Here is a 14,727-nt window from a genome sequence, read left to right on the forward strand (position 1 = left end):
TTGGAATAGAATTCTATATTACTAGAATTGCGAGACTCGATTAGAATTTCAGTCGTTAAATATCTTTGAGTAATTTCACTTTAACCCTCCGCCATATGAATGTTTAAAAACGCAAGCTGCGCTCTGGATTCCAGCGCTGCCAATTCGGTCACAACAGGGGCCATTTGCTGGACATGATCTTTGTAATCAGAACCTGTGAGGTACATACAAATGGTTAATAATTGTTTGTTATAACATAACGAGAAACAATATTACATACCCATCGTCATTCTCTTTTCGCCATATGTGACTTTCCCATCAAACTCGTTCATTGGTACTTTTATGTCTGGACCGACTTGTTGAATCGTCACATTCAAGTGATCCTCAATATCTGCCAAGTACTGTGGAAGTATCAATGATCATCTGTATTAATCGAGTTTTATACGATACAATTATTTTACGGATTATCTTGTTTCGAATCAAAAGTAGACTATACATACTTGAGGTTCATTATACCATGTGCAACAGCCACCTTGATCGGTCAGATTGGTGTTGCTGCAGTTTCTTCCGCGAGAAGAACACCATTCGCCGTGGTACCATACCTTTTCTGGAACGCTACTGACCAAAGAAATAGCCAGACCCATTCTCTCAGCTCTACCAACTCTTCCAATGCGATGCACATAATTAGACTTCTCGTCGGGCAACGTCACATTTATCACTAAAAACAAAAACACGTGTTTATATTTTGGGATGACTTTGTCTGAATAACTACTTACTGAAAGGTAAACCAGTGATATCCAATCCTCTAGCAGCCACGTCGGTGCAAATCAAAAATTTTACTTCCTTGCGTTTAAATTTCTCCAAATTAGCCTTACGTTCTCCGGGCTTTCTGTCTCCGTGTAGACACACGCACGAAAACTGTTGTCCACCGGATTTTTTCAGGTATCTTTCGAGATTATCGCAATCGAGTTTTGTTCTACAGAATATCAATGCTCGATCCATTTTATGTTCTTTGATAGCACGAATGCAGTACTCTCCCTTCAGTATCTTTACACCCTCCGACAACGTACCTATATAGGACGAGTGTAATTATTCGAACTACACTCAATTATTTTTATCGCGCGAGAATAGAATTATTATCTAACGATTACGATAAGTGTCTAACAGGCAATATCATTTGTTCGATTCATCTCGTCTCTTGCATGCACGCCATCAGTTTCTATGTAATTCCTGCAGTTACGCCATAATTTGTCCTTCTGCGGATCTACCATTACTACGATATGATGTACGGTCTCAGGCACTGCATCTTCGCCTTTTAGATCCACCCAAGTTGGAAAATGCATCAAACGTTCCTATTCAAAAGTCCAAATTTGAATGTACGTTATATATTCGCTTATTTATATGTATATACATTATACAATTTATGTTACGTATGAATTATGCAAATACATCGTGGCACTTACGGCCATCTTTTTCACTTCAAATGCGTGTAATGTCGCCGAACACACAATCATTTGCAATCTTTTGCCATCCGACGTAATTTTCGGAATTTGTTTGTGCAGACGATCGATAAGTTCGGTGTAACCCTGTTTTAGTAGTCCGTCAGCTTCGTCCAGCACAAAGAATCTTGAAATATTAATTTACCTCCATAATTAATTTACTCCTATCTGATGTCATTTCTTTGCAGTCAAACGATAAATTACCTGCAGTGCGTCAACAACAAATAACCGCCTTGTATGAGATCCTCTAATCGTCCAGGAGTCCCGACTACTATATCCACGCCAGAATTCAAAACAGCAATCTGCTCTTTTACGCTTATTCCACCGATGACGAGTAACTCTCTGATCGTCGGATCCTTCAAGTGTGTCTTAAACTGAGAGAGAGAAATAGTTATTTAATATTACGTATACAGTCTCGATAACAGATGGTTTATTCAAATTCTCATTCACCTTCTGAATTTGATTGTAAGTTTGTTCAGCTAATTCGCGAGAAGGCTCTATGATGATCGCTTGAGGCGCATTATTTTTTTGTTTACCGCTTTCATTAGACGAACTCTGATTGCTATTAACAGTATTGAACTTGACAAATTCTTTTGGAGCCGAAGACACAGCCACATAGTCATTTGGAGGCGAATGCTTAAACGGTTGCGCTCCAAAATTAAAGGCCATTTCGGCGTTTTTCAATACAACAGCTGGATAATAAGTCTGCGATTTTTGCTGTGCATTTAATATAAACGCGACACCCAAATCCATGCCATTCTTGGTAAATTTTATTTCGCCTTTCACCAAATCTAGAAAACATCCAATCACATCGTGCATTCCAAAGGCCTCTCCATAGTTATCAAATTGTTTCGCATTTGATTTCTTTCCTGTACCACCAAATCCATAACCAAATTTGTCTGTTCCTAAATCTAAGGCAGCCTGTTCCAAGAACAACATTTTCTGTATTATTCTTTCTCACAAGAAAATTTGAAGTGATAATTGTTTAATTTATGAAAATACCTGAGAAGTAGACCAGCCTATTCGGCATAAACCTTCGTCGGTGACTGTTGCTTCGAAAAAATACTTGCCACTTCCCGATACTCCTTTATTTGCACGGCAACCATGCCATTCCTTTTGTTCTCTACTCTGACATCTTAAACCATCCGTTGTTACTGCCATGGCTCGTCCTCTATCAAACAGACTCAGACCCCAATGCGTCGCTATAAGATATTTAATTATTTCTATTATTTTATCAACAAACTTTACAAATTTTTACTTTTGTCAAAATTGAATACACACGTTGTTGAACTACAGCTCCAGTAGCTCCTTTCCCAGATTCCAAATCTTTAAGGGTCTCCCAAACTATTTGTAAAATAGGCAAACAGAAAGCACCAGTTTTCCCACTACCAGTTTCTGCGGCCATGAGTACATCGCCACCACCCAAAATCAATGGGATAGCTTCAGCTTGAACATCTGTCGGTAGTCTATAATTCGCATTTTTTTAAAATGATGTTTTTTTTTCTTCTCGGACACATGACATTTTTTAATTAAATCATAAAGTTACATTACGAAATAGCCCATCTTTACTTACGTCCATTCCATTTCATCAACTGCTTTGCCTATTTCCGGCAAAACGCCCATTTCTAAAAACATAAAAGAGATCTCATTCAAAATGATATAACAATTGTTAGGCAAACTGACATAACTAAACTGACATTTTACACAAGCTGAAGCTTACAAGTAACTTGTTAAAAACGTCATACCTTCGAAAGCAGTCATTCTTTTTCAATTGTTTTTCTTGTTATGTATAAAAATATGAAACAATTTAAAAAAAATTAGAATAATGATATTAATAAACGTATGCCACAACCGCCGACAACCGGTCCGTCCCACCACAGTCCGTGTGAGTCCGTGAGTATCCCAAGACTCTAGCTCTAGACTCGAGATTTCTCGAGAATCTTGAATAGGTTAGATCATATTAAACTTGGTGGTGTTATCATCAGATGACTCTGTTCATTATCCAATAGAAAAACATGTTTCCTAGGAACTTTAGCTCGAAATAAATTTTTAAAGAAAGAGAAACATAAAGTGTGTTAAACAAGGAAAGATCAGTACCAATTTCATGACGCGAAACAGGCCGGTATTCATAGTTTTTTCTTGCATTTAAAACTGTCTTAGGCCGTGGTCCGAATCATGCTGACAACGCTCATGAGCATTGTTTGTCTTCGTTTAACATTTGACAAACAACAAGGATGAAATGATTTTTAAGCGTTATGAGCGTGTATCGGACCGCGGCCTTAAATACAATCTTAAGATGTCATAAGTCAATCCGAGGACTATACTAGCATCTTAAGACAGTTTTAAAATAAAAACGGATTATGAATATCGCCCCATGTCTAGCATTTCACAGTTGGCAGCTCTTAGGCTTTTATCGACATTCATAAAACAGAGAGGTCGGAGATTTATAGCGTATTCGATTTACTGACTCGACCCGACTCCGAGTCAATAGTCTGTTCTGTTTAGCTGCAAAAGAAGAGCTAAATTGTGTAAGAAATGCAACTAAAAAGAACAGACTGTTGACTCAGAGTCGGTCGAGTCAGTAATCGAATACGTTATTAGAGAAAGAAGGTTGCAAACTGTACACACCATAGGTCTGTTTTTTATTGTCGCGCTTTCTGAACTAGTACACACAGTGCAATAAGTTGAAGTGAAACAAATATACGTTTGTTTCACTTTAACTTATTGCACTGGTTCAGAGTGCAGCAATAAAAAACAGACCAAAAGGCCCGTCTACAATACACGGAGTAAGAAGTAAGAGTAAGAAATTGACCAATCACAGTCGAATGTGAGAAGAATAATCGACTGTGATTGGTCAATTTCTTACTCTTACTTCTTACTCCGTGTATTGTAGACGGGCCTTAATGTTATCCTTCCACTGTGCACATGTCTGACTGTGTCCTTACTGGAAAACATCCCTATATTCAATTGCGAATCGCATGGAATCGCGGTTAATACAGTATTTGCAGGATTTGCAGTATTTAGTAGTCGGTTACAGTAAGTAGGTGTGTGGATGTTTTGTATCCACTGTCCAAGCAGGCTTCTATTGAATGTAAGATTTACGAAGCCGTATTCTCTCATATCGATAATTTAATTAATGAAACTTAGCGATAGCATGAGTAATAACAATAACTCTCTCTTTGAGCGATATTGTAATTCTGCACAAGTAATTTAATACATAATTATTTAATTATAGTATTATTGTAACATCATTTTTTGTAGATTTTATACAAACTATTGATTAGTATAAGCCTGTAGAAGTAACCAGTTTGTAAAACTATGGATTTCTCAAGTGGAAAGGACAATCATTTGATGTCTATTCAATCCATGGAAGAATCTTATGTGAAAGATTACACTGAAGTAGAAGCCGAGCAGTATTTAAGGGTAAAAGGATCATTCATCACACATGATTTTTTTATAGCCAATTTGTATTTAAAATTATATATATTTTATTTATTTATATGTATATTATTATGAATATAAGTTGAGGTACTTAAAAAGATGTTTATCCTGAAAGAATATAAGAAGAGAAATTATGTCATTTGTTACATTTCTATATTCATTCTAGTACATGAACCAAAGAGATGAAAATAGAAAGAAATGTAATGCAAATATGACAGAAGAATTAGAAGACAGTCTGCAAAGTCTTTATGTAGAAGATCTGGCTAAAGTCTATCGAGAATGCAGTTTTACTTACAATCCAAAATCTAATGATTTATCTATTCTGTCTATGAAGGATAAGATACTCTCAATAATCGAGACGAATTCGGTAGTTGTCATTCAAGGGCCAACTGGCTGTGGAAAGACCACTCAGATTCCACAATTCATTCTCGATGCTAATATTAAGAAGAGACTCAATTGCAATATTATAGGTTTATCTTTTATTTATTAATAGAATATGATAAAAAATTATAGTATATATGTACATAAAAACTATTTAAAAAATTACAATGTTAATATAGTTACGCAACCAAGACGAATTGCTGCTATAAGTATCGCCAAAAGAGTGAGCCAAGAAGGAAATTGGCCTCTTGGTAGCCTTGTAGGCTACCAGGTGGGTATGCAAAAAAAAATCTCGCACGAAACTCGTCTAACTTATTGTACCACTGAAATTCTCCTTCAACATTTGATTCACAATAAACACATGTTGGACTATACTCATGTTATATTAGACGAAATTCATGAACGCGATCAAAATTTGGATTTTCTTCTACTAGTTGTTAAAAGATTATTGCAAACAAATTCAGGACAAGTCAAAGTTATTCTCATGTCAGCAACAATTAATGTAATAAAATTTGCAAAATATTTTTCTTCAATAATAGAAAATGAATTAATCCCGGCGCCAATTATCAAGATTCCTCGGAAGAAAACTTTTGAGATTTGTATATATTATTTGGATGAGATCAAGAATATAGGAAATGTGAGTACAGATTACGAAAAATACTTATTTACAATGTATGATTTGGTGTGTTATATGATATATTATTATTTTAGTATAAATTAAAATTATATATCAATATTACAAGTCTCATAAATTTTTTATAATATAACAAAGATAAATACATAAAATATAAGTATATAATAAATTTGTATTTTATAGATACCAGAAGTATCTGTCATGGAACCAAAAGTCACTCAAGCGATGCTCAATTTTTGCTCACTTATTATCCACGCTCTAGATGAAATTGATATAAATGATAACGAAGAAGATTCAAATTCACCTCAGAGACATGCCGTTCTCATATTTTTACCAGGAATTTATGAAATTGAGGAATTATATAATTATTTGTCGTCAATTTATCATAAGAATAAATTATGGGACCTAACGATTTTGCATTCATTGGCTTCTGACGATAACGAGCAGCGTCGTGTTTTTCAAAAACCACTGGAAGGTTATAGACGCATTATACTTTCCACAAATATTGCTGAAAGCAGTATTACTGTACCAGATGTAAAATATGGTAAATATGCACTTTTATGAATTATATGTTTTCATAATTCTTGGGACAATGAAACTGTTTAATTGGAGAGAGGGGGAGAGAAAGAGAGATAAAAGTATTAAAATATAAAATATGTAAAAATATATAATAAACTAATATAAATGAACGTTATTATTTTATAGTATTTGACTATTGATAAAGTGAAAGAAAGTGATTAATTAATATGTATAATTTATAGTGATAGATTTTTGTCTTACAAAACTGCTGACATTTGATTCCACGACTCATTATCAAAGTTTGCAACTATGTTGGGCGAGTAAAACAAACTGTATACAACGAGCTGGTCGCACGGGTCGTGTAATGGATGGCAGAGTGTATAGATTAGTACCAAAAGCATTTTATGACGTAAGTTACACTATATAAGCATATAATATTACACTACTATTGAAGTATAAGACAAAACTTATAAATAGAATTCAACTTATAAATAGAATTCAAAATCGTATGTTTAATAGAATTTAATAATTAATAAGTAATATAAAGGATTTTACTATAATTTTATTTATATCTTATTGTATATAGTACTTGTTTTAAGATCTACAGGGGATATATACGAGTATAATTTATCAGAGTTCACACACACACACACGTATTAAATTTTTCCTGTATAATACTTATTAATCGCTTTCTTATAAAATTTACAGAATATTTTGGATGACTACTGCGTACCAGAAATACTTCGCGCCCCGCTCGCTAATGTCGTTCTCCGAGCCAAAATCCTTGATCTCGACGAGCCACGTGTCCTTCTTTCACATTCTCTTGATCCACCTACTCTCTCTAATTTGGCAAATACCATTTTGAGCTTAAAAGAAGTCGGGGCCTTGGTAGACGAGGGTGACTCTTTTCAAATGTTTGACGGAAATTTAACCGATCTCGGCAGAGTAATGGCGACTCTTCCGCTCAACATTCGAATTTCGAAATTGATTATGTTGGGGCATATTTTCGGAGTCTTACGAGATGCTATTATTCTGGGAGCCAGTATGGCTATTAAGGATGTCTTCTCTTTGGAGCAATGCCATTCCACTGTTTCCTCTTATACAACTCGGAAAAAATGGGCCTACGGTTCTGATAGTGACTGCATTGCCACTTTAAATGTTTACAAGATGTGGCAGAATGAAAAAGCAAATCGGCGATTAAATTCTTATCAAGCCGAGAGACAATGGGCCCAGAGAAATGGATTCCAAGTAAGAGCCTTGCATGAATTAGATGTTCTAGTGAGCGACATCACCATTAGATTGCAGAAGTTTGGAATTAAAGAGAGTATAGGAGTAAATAAAGTCATCTGGCAAGGTACATTTAATTATTTAACATTTAGTTCTTTTTAAGTCGTTTATTAAATGATTTAATTTTTACTTTTATTTTATTCTATAATTATTTTTAATTATACTTTTCCATTTTATTTCTAGGTGCAGATCGTGAATTCGTGCTTCAAGTTGCTCTTGCTGGAGCTTTCTACCCCAATTATTTTATTAAACGTTTACAAAATCGAGAAATTTATAAAGAAAATATTACAATGACCCTGGGCTCTTTGGATCCTATGAAAACAGTTTATTTAAGAGGTTGGCCAATGAAACAGCCTGGATATTTGTACGCTAAAAGGTTCCAGGAGATTTTTGCCAAACATCAAGGAATTCTAGAAAAACAAATAGAAGTATCTTTTGATGGATCGCAACGTGTTTACGTGCATTTTCGCGAGAGGGAAACCATTGACGATAGTCTTCAGAATATATCAGAGTTGGTTTATCAGGTAATTACCAATTTATTGCTTGCATTATGTAAGTAACATGAACGAAAATAAAGTATACATATATATATATATATATATATATATACACACACATATATGTATATGAAAACAAATATATTAACATAATAATATCTGTAATTAAATTGAACTGTAATATTATGTAAATTAAATTTTATGTAAAAACACATACAGAAAAATATGATTATACAGGGTTGCCACAGACCTGGAAAACCAGGAAAAGTCAGAGAAATTGTATTAGTCATGAAAAACCGGGAGAAGTCAGGGGAAAATGTAAAAAAGTCGGGAATTTTGAAATTTGCTCACAATTTCCTTAAATTGCTCCTACTCTAAATAATTGTTATAATTTCTTAATATTATATCTGATATATTTATAATGAAATGCGTTCAAAATTTGCACACTTTAAACGATTTTAATAAAATAATTAAAATTTATATTTTATTCAGTATTGTTATTAGATCGCTCTTTTTCGTAACTGCATTCTTTTTTCCAATACTAATTAATTTTTTGTTGGATTTGCACCCAAAATTTTAGTATGCTACTAAGCCTTTTTTGCATTGTTTTTAATAATATAGACTAGTTTTCCTACAACTCTTGACTTTAAATGTATTAAAATTTACATATTTTATATTGGAAAGTTTTCCATTTTCATCTGGATAACCTGGAAAAGTCAGGGAATTTTAAAATTTATTTTCTGTGGTAAACCCTGTTATAAAGAAAATATAATATAAATATTGCAAGATACTGATTATAAAACAAGATAACTATTAATTAATACTATATTAGTAACATATTTATTTGTCAGGCTATCATGATGAAGCAATGCAATGTTCCAATCAAAATAAAATTGTTGAATATAAAAGAGGCAAATGAGAAGGCGAAACGTTACAATTTCCATAAATTTGAGCAGAATGTTTTTTTTAAGAAAAATTGTAAAACGCTAGAGAATAATGTTCCTAAAATCAGGTCAAATTTGCCAGGTCTTAATGTAACTTCTATACCTCTGTTTATACAAAACGTAAGGTTTCTTTTGTTTTAATTAATAAAGAATAATGTCCGTATATTAAAGATATATTTATTCTTTTAAATTATATATATATATATATTCTTTTTAAATTGTATGTATTTTTTTTAGATCGTTAGCCCTGGATCTTTCTGGGCAACTCTTGATGATGATATTACTCGTAGTGAATTACGAGTTATAGAAGAAATACTCAATAAACGCCCCTTGAAAAAATTGCTCTCTATCCCAAAAATTTCTACCATAGTCGCTGCTCCCGTAGAAGAGAATGATTCTTTAGCTTACCATCGTGCTATAATTAAGGAATATATTTCAGAAATCGGAGAACTGGTCGATGTTTTCTTTATCGATTACGGTCGTTTCTCTAGAATACGATTTAGTGATCTAAGAAAAATTGATAATACTACAATTTTAGCAATTCCTCCCTTAGCATTTCGTTGCAATTTGGCTTTTTTGCGACCTTCGAATCAACGCAATCATCACGGTCAGTGGTCGGAAAGATCGAAAATTTATTTTATGACACAAATTAAAAAAACCAAGAAGATACTAGGAAAAATTTATTCGATTGTTGATAGCGTTATTAATTTAGAATTGATCGTTGTTAATGAGAAAGAGGAGAACTTTAATGTTAATGAAGCTTTAATTGAGAAAGGATATGCTATAAAGAGAGAAGAAAGCTGTGTGTCACAGCAAAATCATGAATTAAGGGCAAACATTAGTAACATTAATGCAATGTCGATAGAAGAGAAACAGTTTTACGAAGAGAAACAATATGACAAACATAAATTAATGGAAGTAAGTAGATCATTTGAATTTCGTATAAAAATTTATAGTAACTCTACTTTATAGTAACTCTAAGTCGATATAAATTAACATTGCATATACAAAAAAAAATTAATTTTTACTGTGATACTAGTACCCCAAACCACCTAAAGAAGAAGATTGCACCTCCAGCGTAGATCTCCAAGGTCCATTTTCTCCCTTACAAATGGAATTGATTCAGTTGACATTAGGTGGAAGATTGAAAAAGATAAATGTAGATATGAACTCCGTCAATTCTGTCCTTTTGGATGATGATCTTAATCAATCAAGACGTCTTTTAGTTGCCCAAAGCACCACTCAGTCGAATAAAAATTATCTAATACTGAGAAATACCACTTTCTTGCCAAATATTCCTGGACTCGCAGCACTGCTCACGCTGAGTTTTGCACCGCGTATGGAATTAAGATGTAATTCTCGCAGGACTTGTTATACAGGGGCTTTATGCGGTTTGGGTCCAAAGAATAATTTCACTAATCGGGCTATATTTCCCGATCATGACATAGAAATTCAATTTGACGTTGAAATCACGATAGATGATGTAAAAGAGGTATTTATCATCTCTATAAACAATAATCCGATAATTCACAATTTATCATACGATTGCCTATGTATTATGTTAGATCGTTCATTTTCCGCTATTCATATCAAACTCTTCATTAACTTTATTGACAGATTACAATTGTGACCTTTTTCAATTATTACAATAGCAAAATGATAATATTGATAATCAATTTTCACAGATAAATAAATTACGCCACTGGATGAATACTGCAATGCAACTAAATAACTTCAGTGATGAGGATATTATACTTTATCAAAATAAAATCAAACACATTTTACTTGAACTAAAAGAGAAACGAAGACAATCACGAAATCCAGAAGATGACGAGGTCGATCAGCTTAGCGATAAGTGGAATCGCTATAACGGACCATATTTTTTGCCATCCGTTCGAGAAAATGTGAGAAAAGGCGACGTATATCCGCTACATAAGGCGTTAGAATTACGTGAAACAAATGAACAGATGGAGGAAATGCTGATGCATCTGTCACAATTAGAGAGTCTTGCCTATGAGTACGTAGATATTTGTATTTTCATGTATATTATTAGAATTATATTTTATGTATTTTCTTTCTTTTTTCGTCAGAGATGCAAGTGTAGTGGGAAAAGTGGCTGCTTTTTGTAAATTATGTGGAACGGAAACGTTCGGCCTATTGCAGCTACGTAATCATCTTCATTCAGAGCAACATGCAGAGAATGAGAAACTGTTGCGCCGTCAACTACATTATGAGATTGCAGTATAATTTTTTTAATTTGGAGTCTCGTCAATCTTCGATCCTATTTCAAAATACGAAAAAATATTCTTGCATATTATTTTTTACTCGCTTCATTCTATGGATTATGTATAACAATTATACATGCAACGAACGTACAGTGAAGACAATTCTGATTTAAAGAAATGCTGTCTCAGTATAAAAGAATATTCATAAAATAGAAACAATCTATTATATTTAATATTTGAAGTATTTTATGTTTATGTACAATAATAATAGTTCTTGGACATGCATACGCGCGCGCGCGAGACAAATAATTTGTAATATTATGAATATATAAAAAAGTTTGTTTATATTTGTTGTTTTCATTTTACATAGATTTTCTGAGACAGAATATTCAGTTTTGTTATTTTTCTAAGTCAGTTATCTTAAAAGAACATTTACACTTATTAAGACATCGTTTCTGTGATCATATATTAGTCACTTTGTCCAAGTATGATTTCTATATTTTATTTTTTTCTTTAACTGTGTGAATTTAGGTTAATTAATTATATTTATATATATCTTAAAAAAGTGGAAAATATGAAATATACCAATAATGTACTGTATGTGATTATTAAGTGGATGCTGGAGTGCTCTGTTTTACCAATGAAGTATGATTAATTTTCCTCGACTCGTTTCTCTTAATTGCACTTACGGATTGAAAAGTCCTTCTCCACAATTAAAGTATCGACAACAACACAGGCTGCAAACTACAATTTAATACGAAAAATGAAAGAAAATTTAAGACTTACAGTTTTGTTATCGGCTTCTGTAGTCGACACATCACAATATGTGCTGCATACAAGAGTTTCAGACTTTACTCGTTTAAAATAAGTAGCTTGCAACCTACAGAAAATCTCGAAAAACAATATTGTGCCCGTAAAAATGAGCTAGGAGCTTTAATATAAGAGGAAAGGGTCGACAAAAATTTCATTCGTATACTACGAATAAATAACGCATAAGGCAATGTTTTTTATTAATGGATTATTGTTGTTTTCCATTATAATAATAATTGAATTTGTATAAGAATTCTATTCTTAAAAATTGATAAAAAATAACAGATGTAGCTTTTTTATATATTTTAAAATTTAAATTAATATTTAACTTTGATTAACGTGAATGGTTACCAGTAATATGATTTTTCACACTCTAGGCATTTGGTAAACAATTATACCATAAAGATGGAATACTTAAATTCTTCTTTTCTCCAACAGTCGCAATTTCCTTACTTTTTTCTTGCTTCCATATGTCTATTATACTTAATTACAAAGATTACAAAGAGAACTCTGCATTGTTAAATCCAATATTTACAATATTTACGTAATACATTACGCCATACGTACTTTTAAATGCACCTGCTAAACATTAACTATACTTCTGTACCTTTTACAAAAAAACAAAAGTACATACTACTACATTTCTTTATTATTTTAGACATTAAAATATAAAAACTGTTATTATTTTAATAAAATAAATAAAGTATTATTACTTTTCTATTTAATTAAAAAATGTTTATTTATATCACTTATTCCACACATACATATATCATATTCCTCTATTTTACAGAACTTTCTTCTGCAAATTTAAAAAAAAGTGGTCAGAAAGAAGCAAACTCGCATAAAAATATACTACTAGTGTATAAACCAAAGACACAAAGTTAGATGTACACAAAAATTTTAAAGTTGTAAAGTTTGATTTATTTACGAAATATCGATAAATAAGAAATGTATAAATAAAAGGTTAAAATGAAATGTTAAATGATATATTTTTAGTTAGTAAGAACACAATGTAAATCGGAAGCCATCCTAAGCCGAAAGGCACACAAGGATTAAAATAAAGTAAATAAAATACTACTAGTATATAAGTAAATTCGACAAGTGGTGTCACTAATAATGTAATATATGTAGTGGAGAAAATTTCATTAAAATTTTAATGAAATTTTTGATCGAATTTACTTATTGCACTAGTGACACTAGTAGTATATTTTTATGCGGGAATTACATTACTACTAGTATACTAATCACTTTATTTTTTTTTTTACTTTAAAAAAGAGAAACCGATATAGTAATATATTTCCAAAAAAAAATGTTTTATGTATAATTATGTGTAATTATATAAAAATATGTAAAATTATATATAGTTATGTAAAAAATTGACATATTTTATATATAATTATACATAATTATATAATAAAATTTTTCAATATATATAACATTTTTTCCCGTTCTAATACACATTGTGTGTTCACATTTACGGTCTTAAAAATTCTTTGTTTAATATATTTCTCAATTGTGTTGCTTTTATATGTGTAATAAAATTTATATAGCGATGTATAATAATATTGATATAATAAATTCATACACGTAAGAATCTGTATTACCCAGTAAGTAACATCATATAGTTCATATTTTGAAAATCATCTGATCAGATGTCGCTATCATCGATGACACGCCATAAAACACTTTCAACATAGATGTTCTATTCGAATCGCACTATTGTTGAAAGAATCCCTCTGATGAGTTCTGAACAGAGATGCCAATTCTGTTATGCCTCCGGCACACCAGCGCGATGTTCGTCGCGCGCGACACGCGATATCCAATGAGTGTACAGCTTTACCGATGTTCTCATTCTAAAGGTATACTCTCATTGGATATCGTGTGTCGCGCGCGACGAACATCGCGCTGGTGTGCCGGAGCCATTAGTGTTTACGAGATCCCGACTAGCGCCATCGGTCGGCGACCTGGCGCAACCGGTAGGACACACATAAGCACAAGCTCGTGTACGTGTGAAGCGGGGAGCACAGACTCTTGCATAACGCATAACACGTAATGCATAAGAATATGTACCAATCGAAGTTCTCCGTTTCTTTCCCTTCCATGTAATAGAGAACTCTGGTTGGTTCAATTTCTTATGCCTCATGTGTTATGCGTTATGCAAGAGTCTGTGCTCTCCGCTTGACTCTGGTAGCAGAAGTTCTACGAAAGAGTTTACACGTACACGAGCTTGTGCTTATGTGTGTGCTACTGATTGCGCCAGACCGCCGACCGATGACACTAGTCGCGATGTCGTAAACCGTAACAGAATTGGCATTTCTGGTTCTGAAGAACTACTCGACCTTGGCGGACGCGCTTTGGACGGACCGGGTGCATTCAATTTAAAATTTTTGAGTGTGGCCGACTCTGACTGTGCATTTGATTCCTCCGCGGATGGTTCGTCTCTCATTCGTTCGTTCCGACGCGCGTTATTTCGGCGTGACGACATCGTAGACGCAGGCGCCTGATGTGCGT

At 33.0% G+C, this 14,727-nt stretch overlaps 2 protein-coding genes across 4 annotated transcripts; one reads left to right on the forward strand and one right to left on the reverse strand.

Annotated features, from left to right (window-relative positions):
- On the reverse strand, nt 1-6,741 carry Ddx1 (ATP-dependent RNA helicase Ddx1). Of its 2 annotated transcripts, none has more exons than XM_018510049.1 (12): nt 6,715-6,741; nt 3,052-3,103; nt 2,760-2,944; nt 2,481-2,680; nt 1,929-2,399; nt 1,683-1,852; nt 1,443-1,605; nt 1,145-1,331; nt 756-1,049; nt 480-697; nt 260-380; nt 1-193 (listed from the first exon to the last, which is right to left on the reverse strand). In XM_018510049.1, exons 2-12 carry the CDS (start codon nt 3,099-3,101, stop codon nt 81-83), a joined length of 2,172 nt encoding a protein of 723 aa, XP_018365551.1. In that variant the 5' UTR covers nt 3,102-3,103; nt 6,715-6,741; the 3' UTR covers nt 1-80. The 2 variants fall into 2 exon arrangements, with proteins under 2 accessions (XP_018365551.1, XP_018365550.1); XM_018510048.1 differs by lacking the exon at nt 6,715-6,741 and adding an exon at nt 3,224-3,261.
- Nucleotides 4,454-11,471, forward strand: LOC108762844 (probable ATP-dependent RNA helicase spindle-E). Of its 2 annotated transcripts, none has more exons than XM_018510047.1 (13): nt 4,454-4,514; nt 4,740-4,901; nt 5,086-5,389; nt 5,480-5,937; nt 6,118-6,478; nt 6,696-6,862; nt 7,162-7,807; nt 7,924-8,264; nt 9,089-9,301; nt 9,419-10,099; nt 10,221-10,673; nt 10,867-11,198; nt 11,272-11,471. In XM_018510047.1, exons 2-13 carry the CDS (start codon nt 4,797-4,799, stop codon nt 11,426-11,428), a joined length of 4,218 nt encoding a protein of 1,405 aa, XP_018365549.1. In that variant the 5' UTR covers nt 4,454-4,514; nt 4,740-4,796; the 3' UTR covers nt 11,429-11,471. The 2 variants fall into 2 exon arrangements, with proteins under 2 accessions (XP_018365549.1, XP_018365548.1); XM_018510046.1 differs by having other exon boundaries at nt 4,477-4,569.
- The last annotated feature ends 3,256 nt before the right edge of the window (nt 11,472-14,727 follow it).

Source organism: Trachymyrmex cornetzi, unplaced genomic scaffold, assembly GCF_001594075.2.
Source record: "Trachymyrmex cornetzi isolate Tcor2-1 unplaced genomic scaffold, Tcor1.1 scaffold322, whole genome shotgun sequence".
Classification (NCBI taxonomy): domain Eukaryota; kingdom Metazoa; phylum Arthropoda; class Insecta; order Hymenoptera; family Formicidae; genus Trachymyrmex; species Trachymyrmex cornetzi.

Bases quoted from the DNA above. Each gene is read 5' to 3' on its own strand.
- Ddx1 (XM_018510048.1), bottom strand. The intron at 2,945-3,051 runs GTAAGTAAAGAT...TGCGAATTATAG, and splicing joins GTTGATGAAATGGAATGGAC to ACTACCGACAGATGTTCAAG. The intron at 2,400-2,480 runs GTATTTTCATAA...TTCTTGGAACAG, and splicing joins TAGGCTGGTCTACTTCTCAG to GCTGCCTTAGATTTAGGAAC.
- LOC108762844 (XM_018510047.1), top strand. From the start codon at position 4,797: ATGGATTTCTCAAGTGGAAAGGACAATCATTTGATGTCTATTCAATCC. The intron at 5,938-6,117 runs GTGAGTACAGAT...TGTATTTTATAG, and splicing joins AGATCAAGAATATAGGAAAT to ATACCAGAAGTATCTGTCAT. The intron at 11,199-11,271 runs GTACGTAGATAT...TTTTTTCGTCAG, and splicing joins TTAGAGAGTCTTGCCTATGA to AGATGCAAGTGTAGTGGGAA.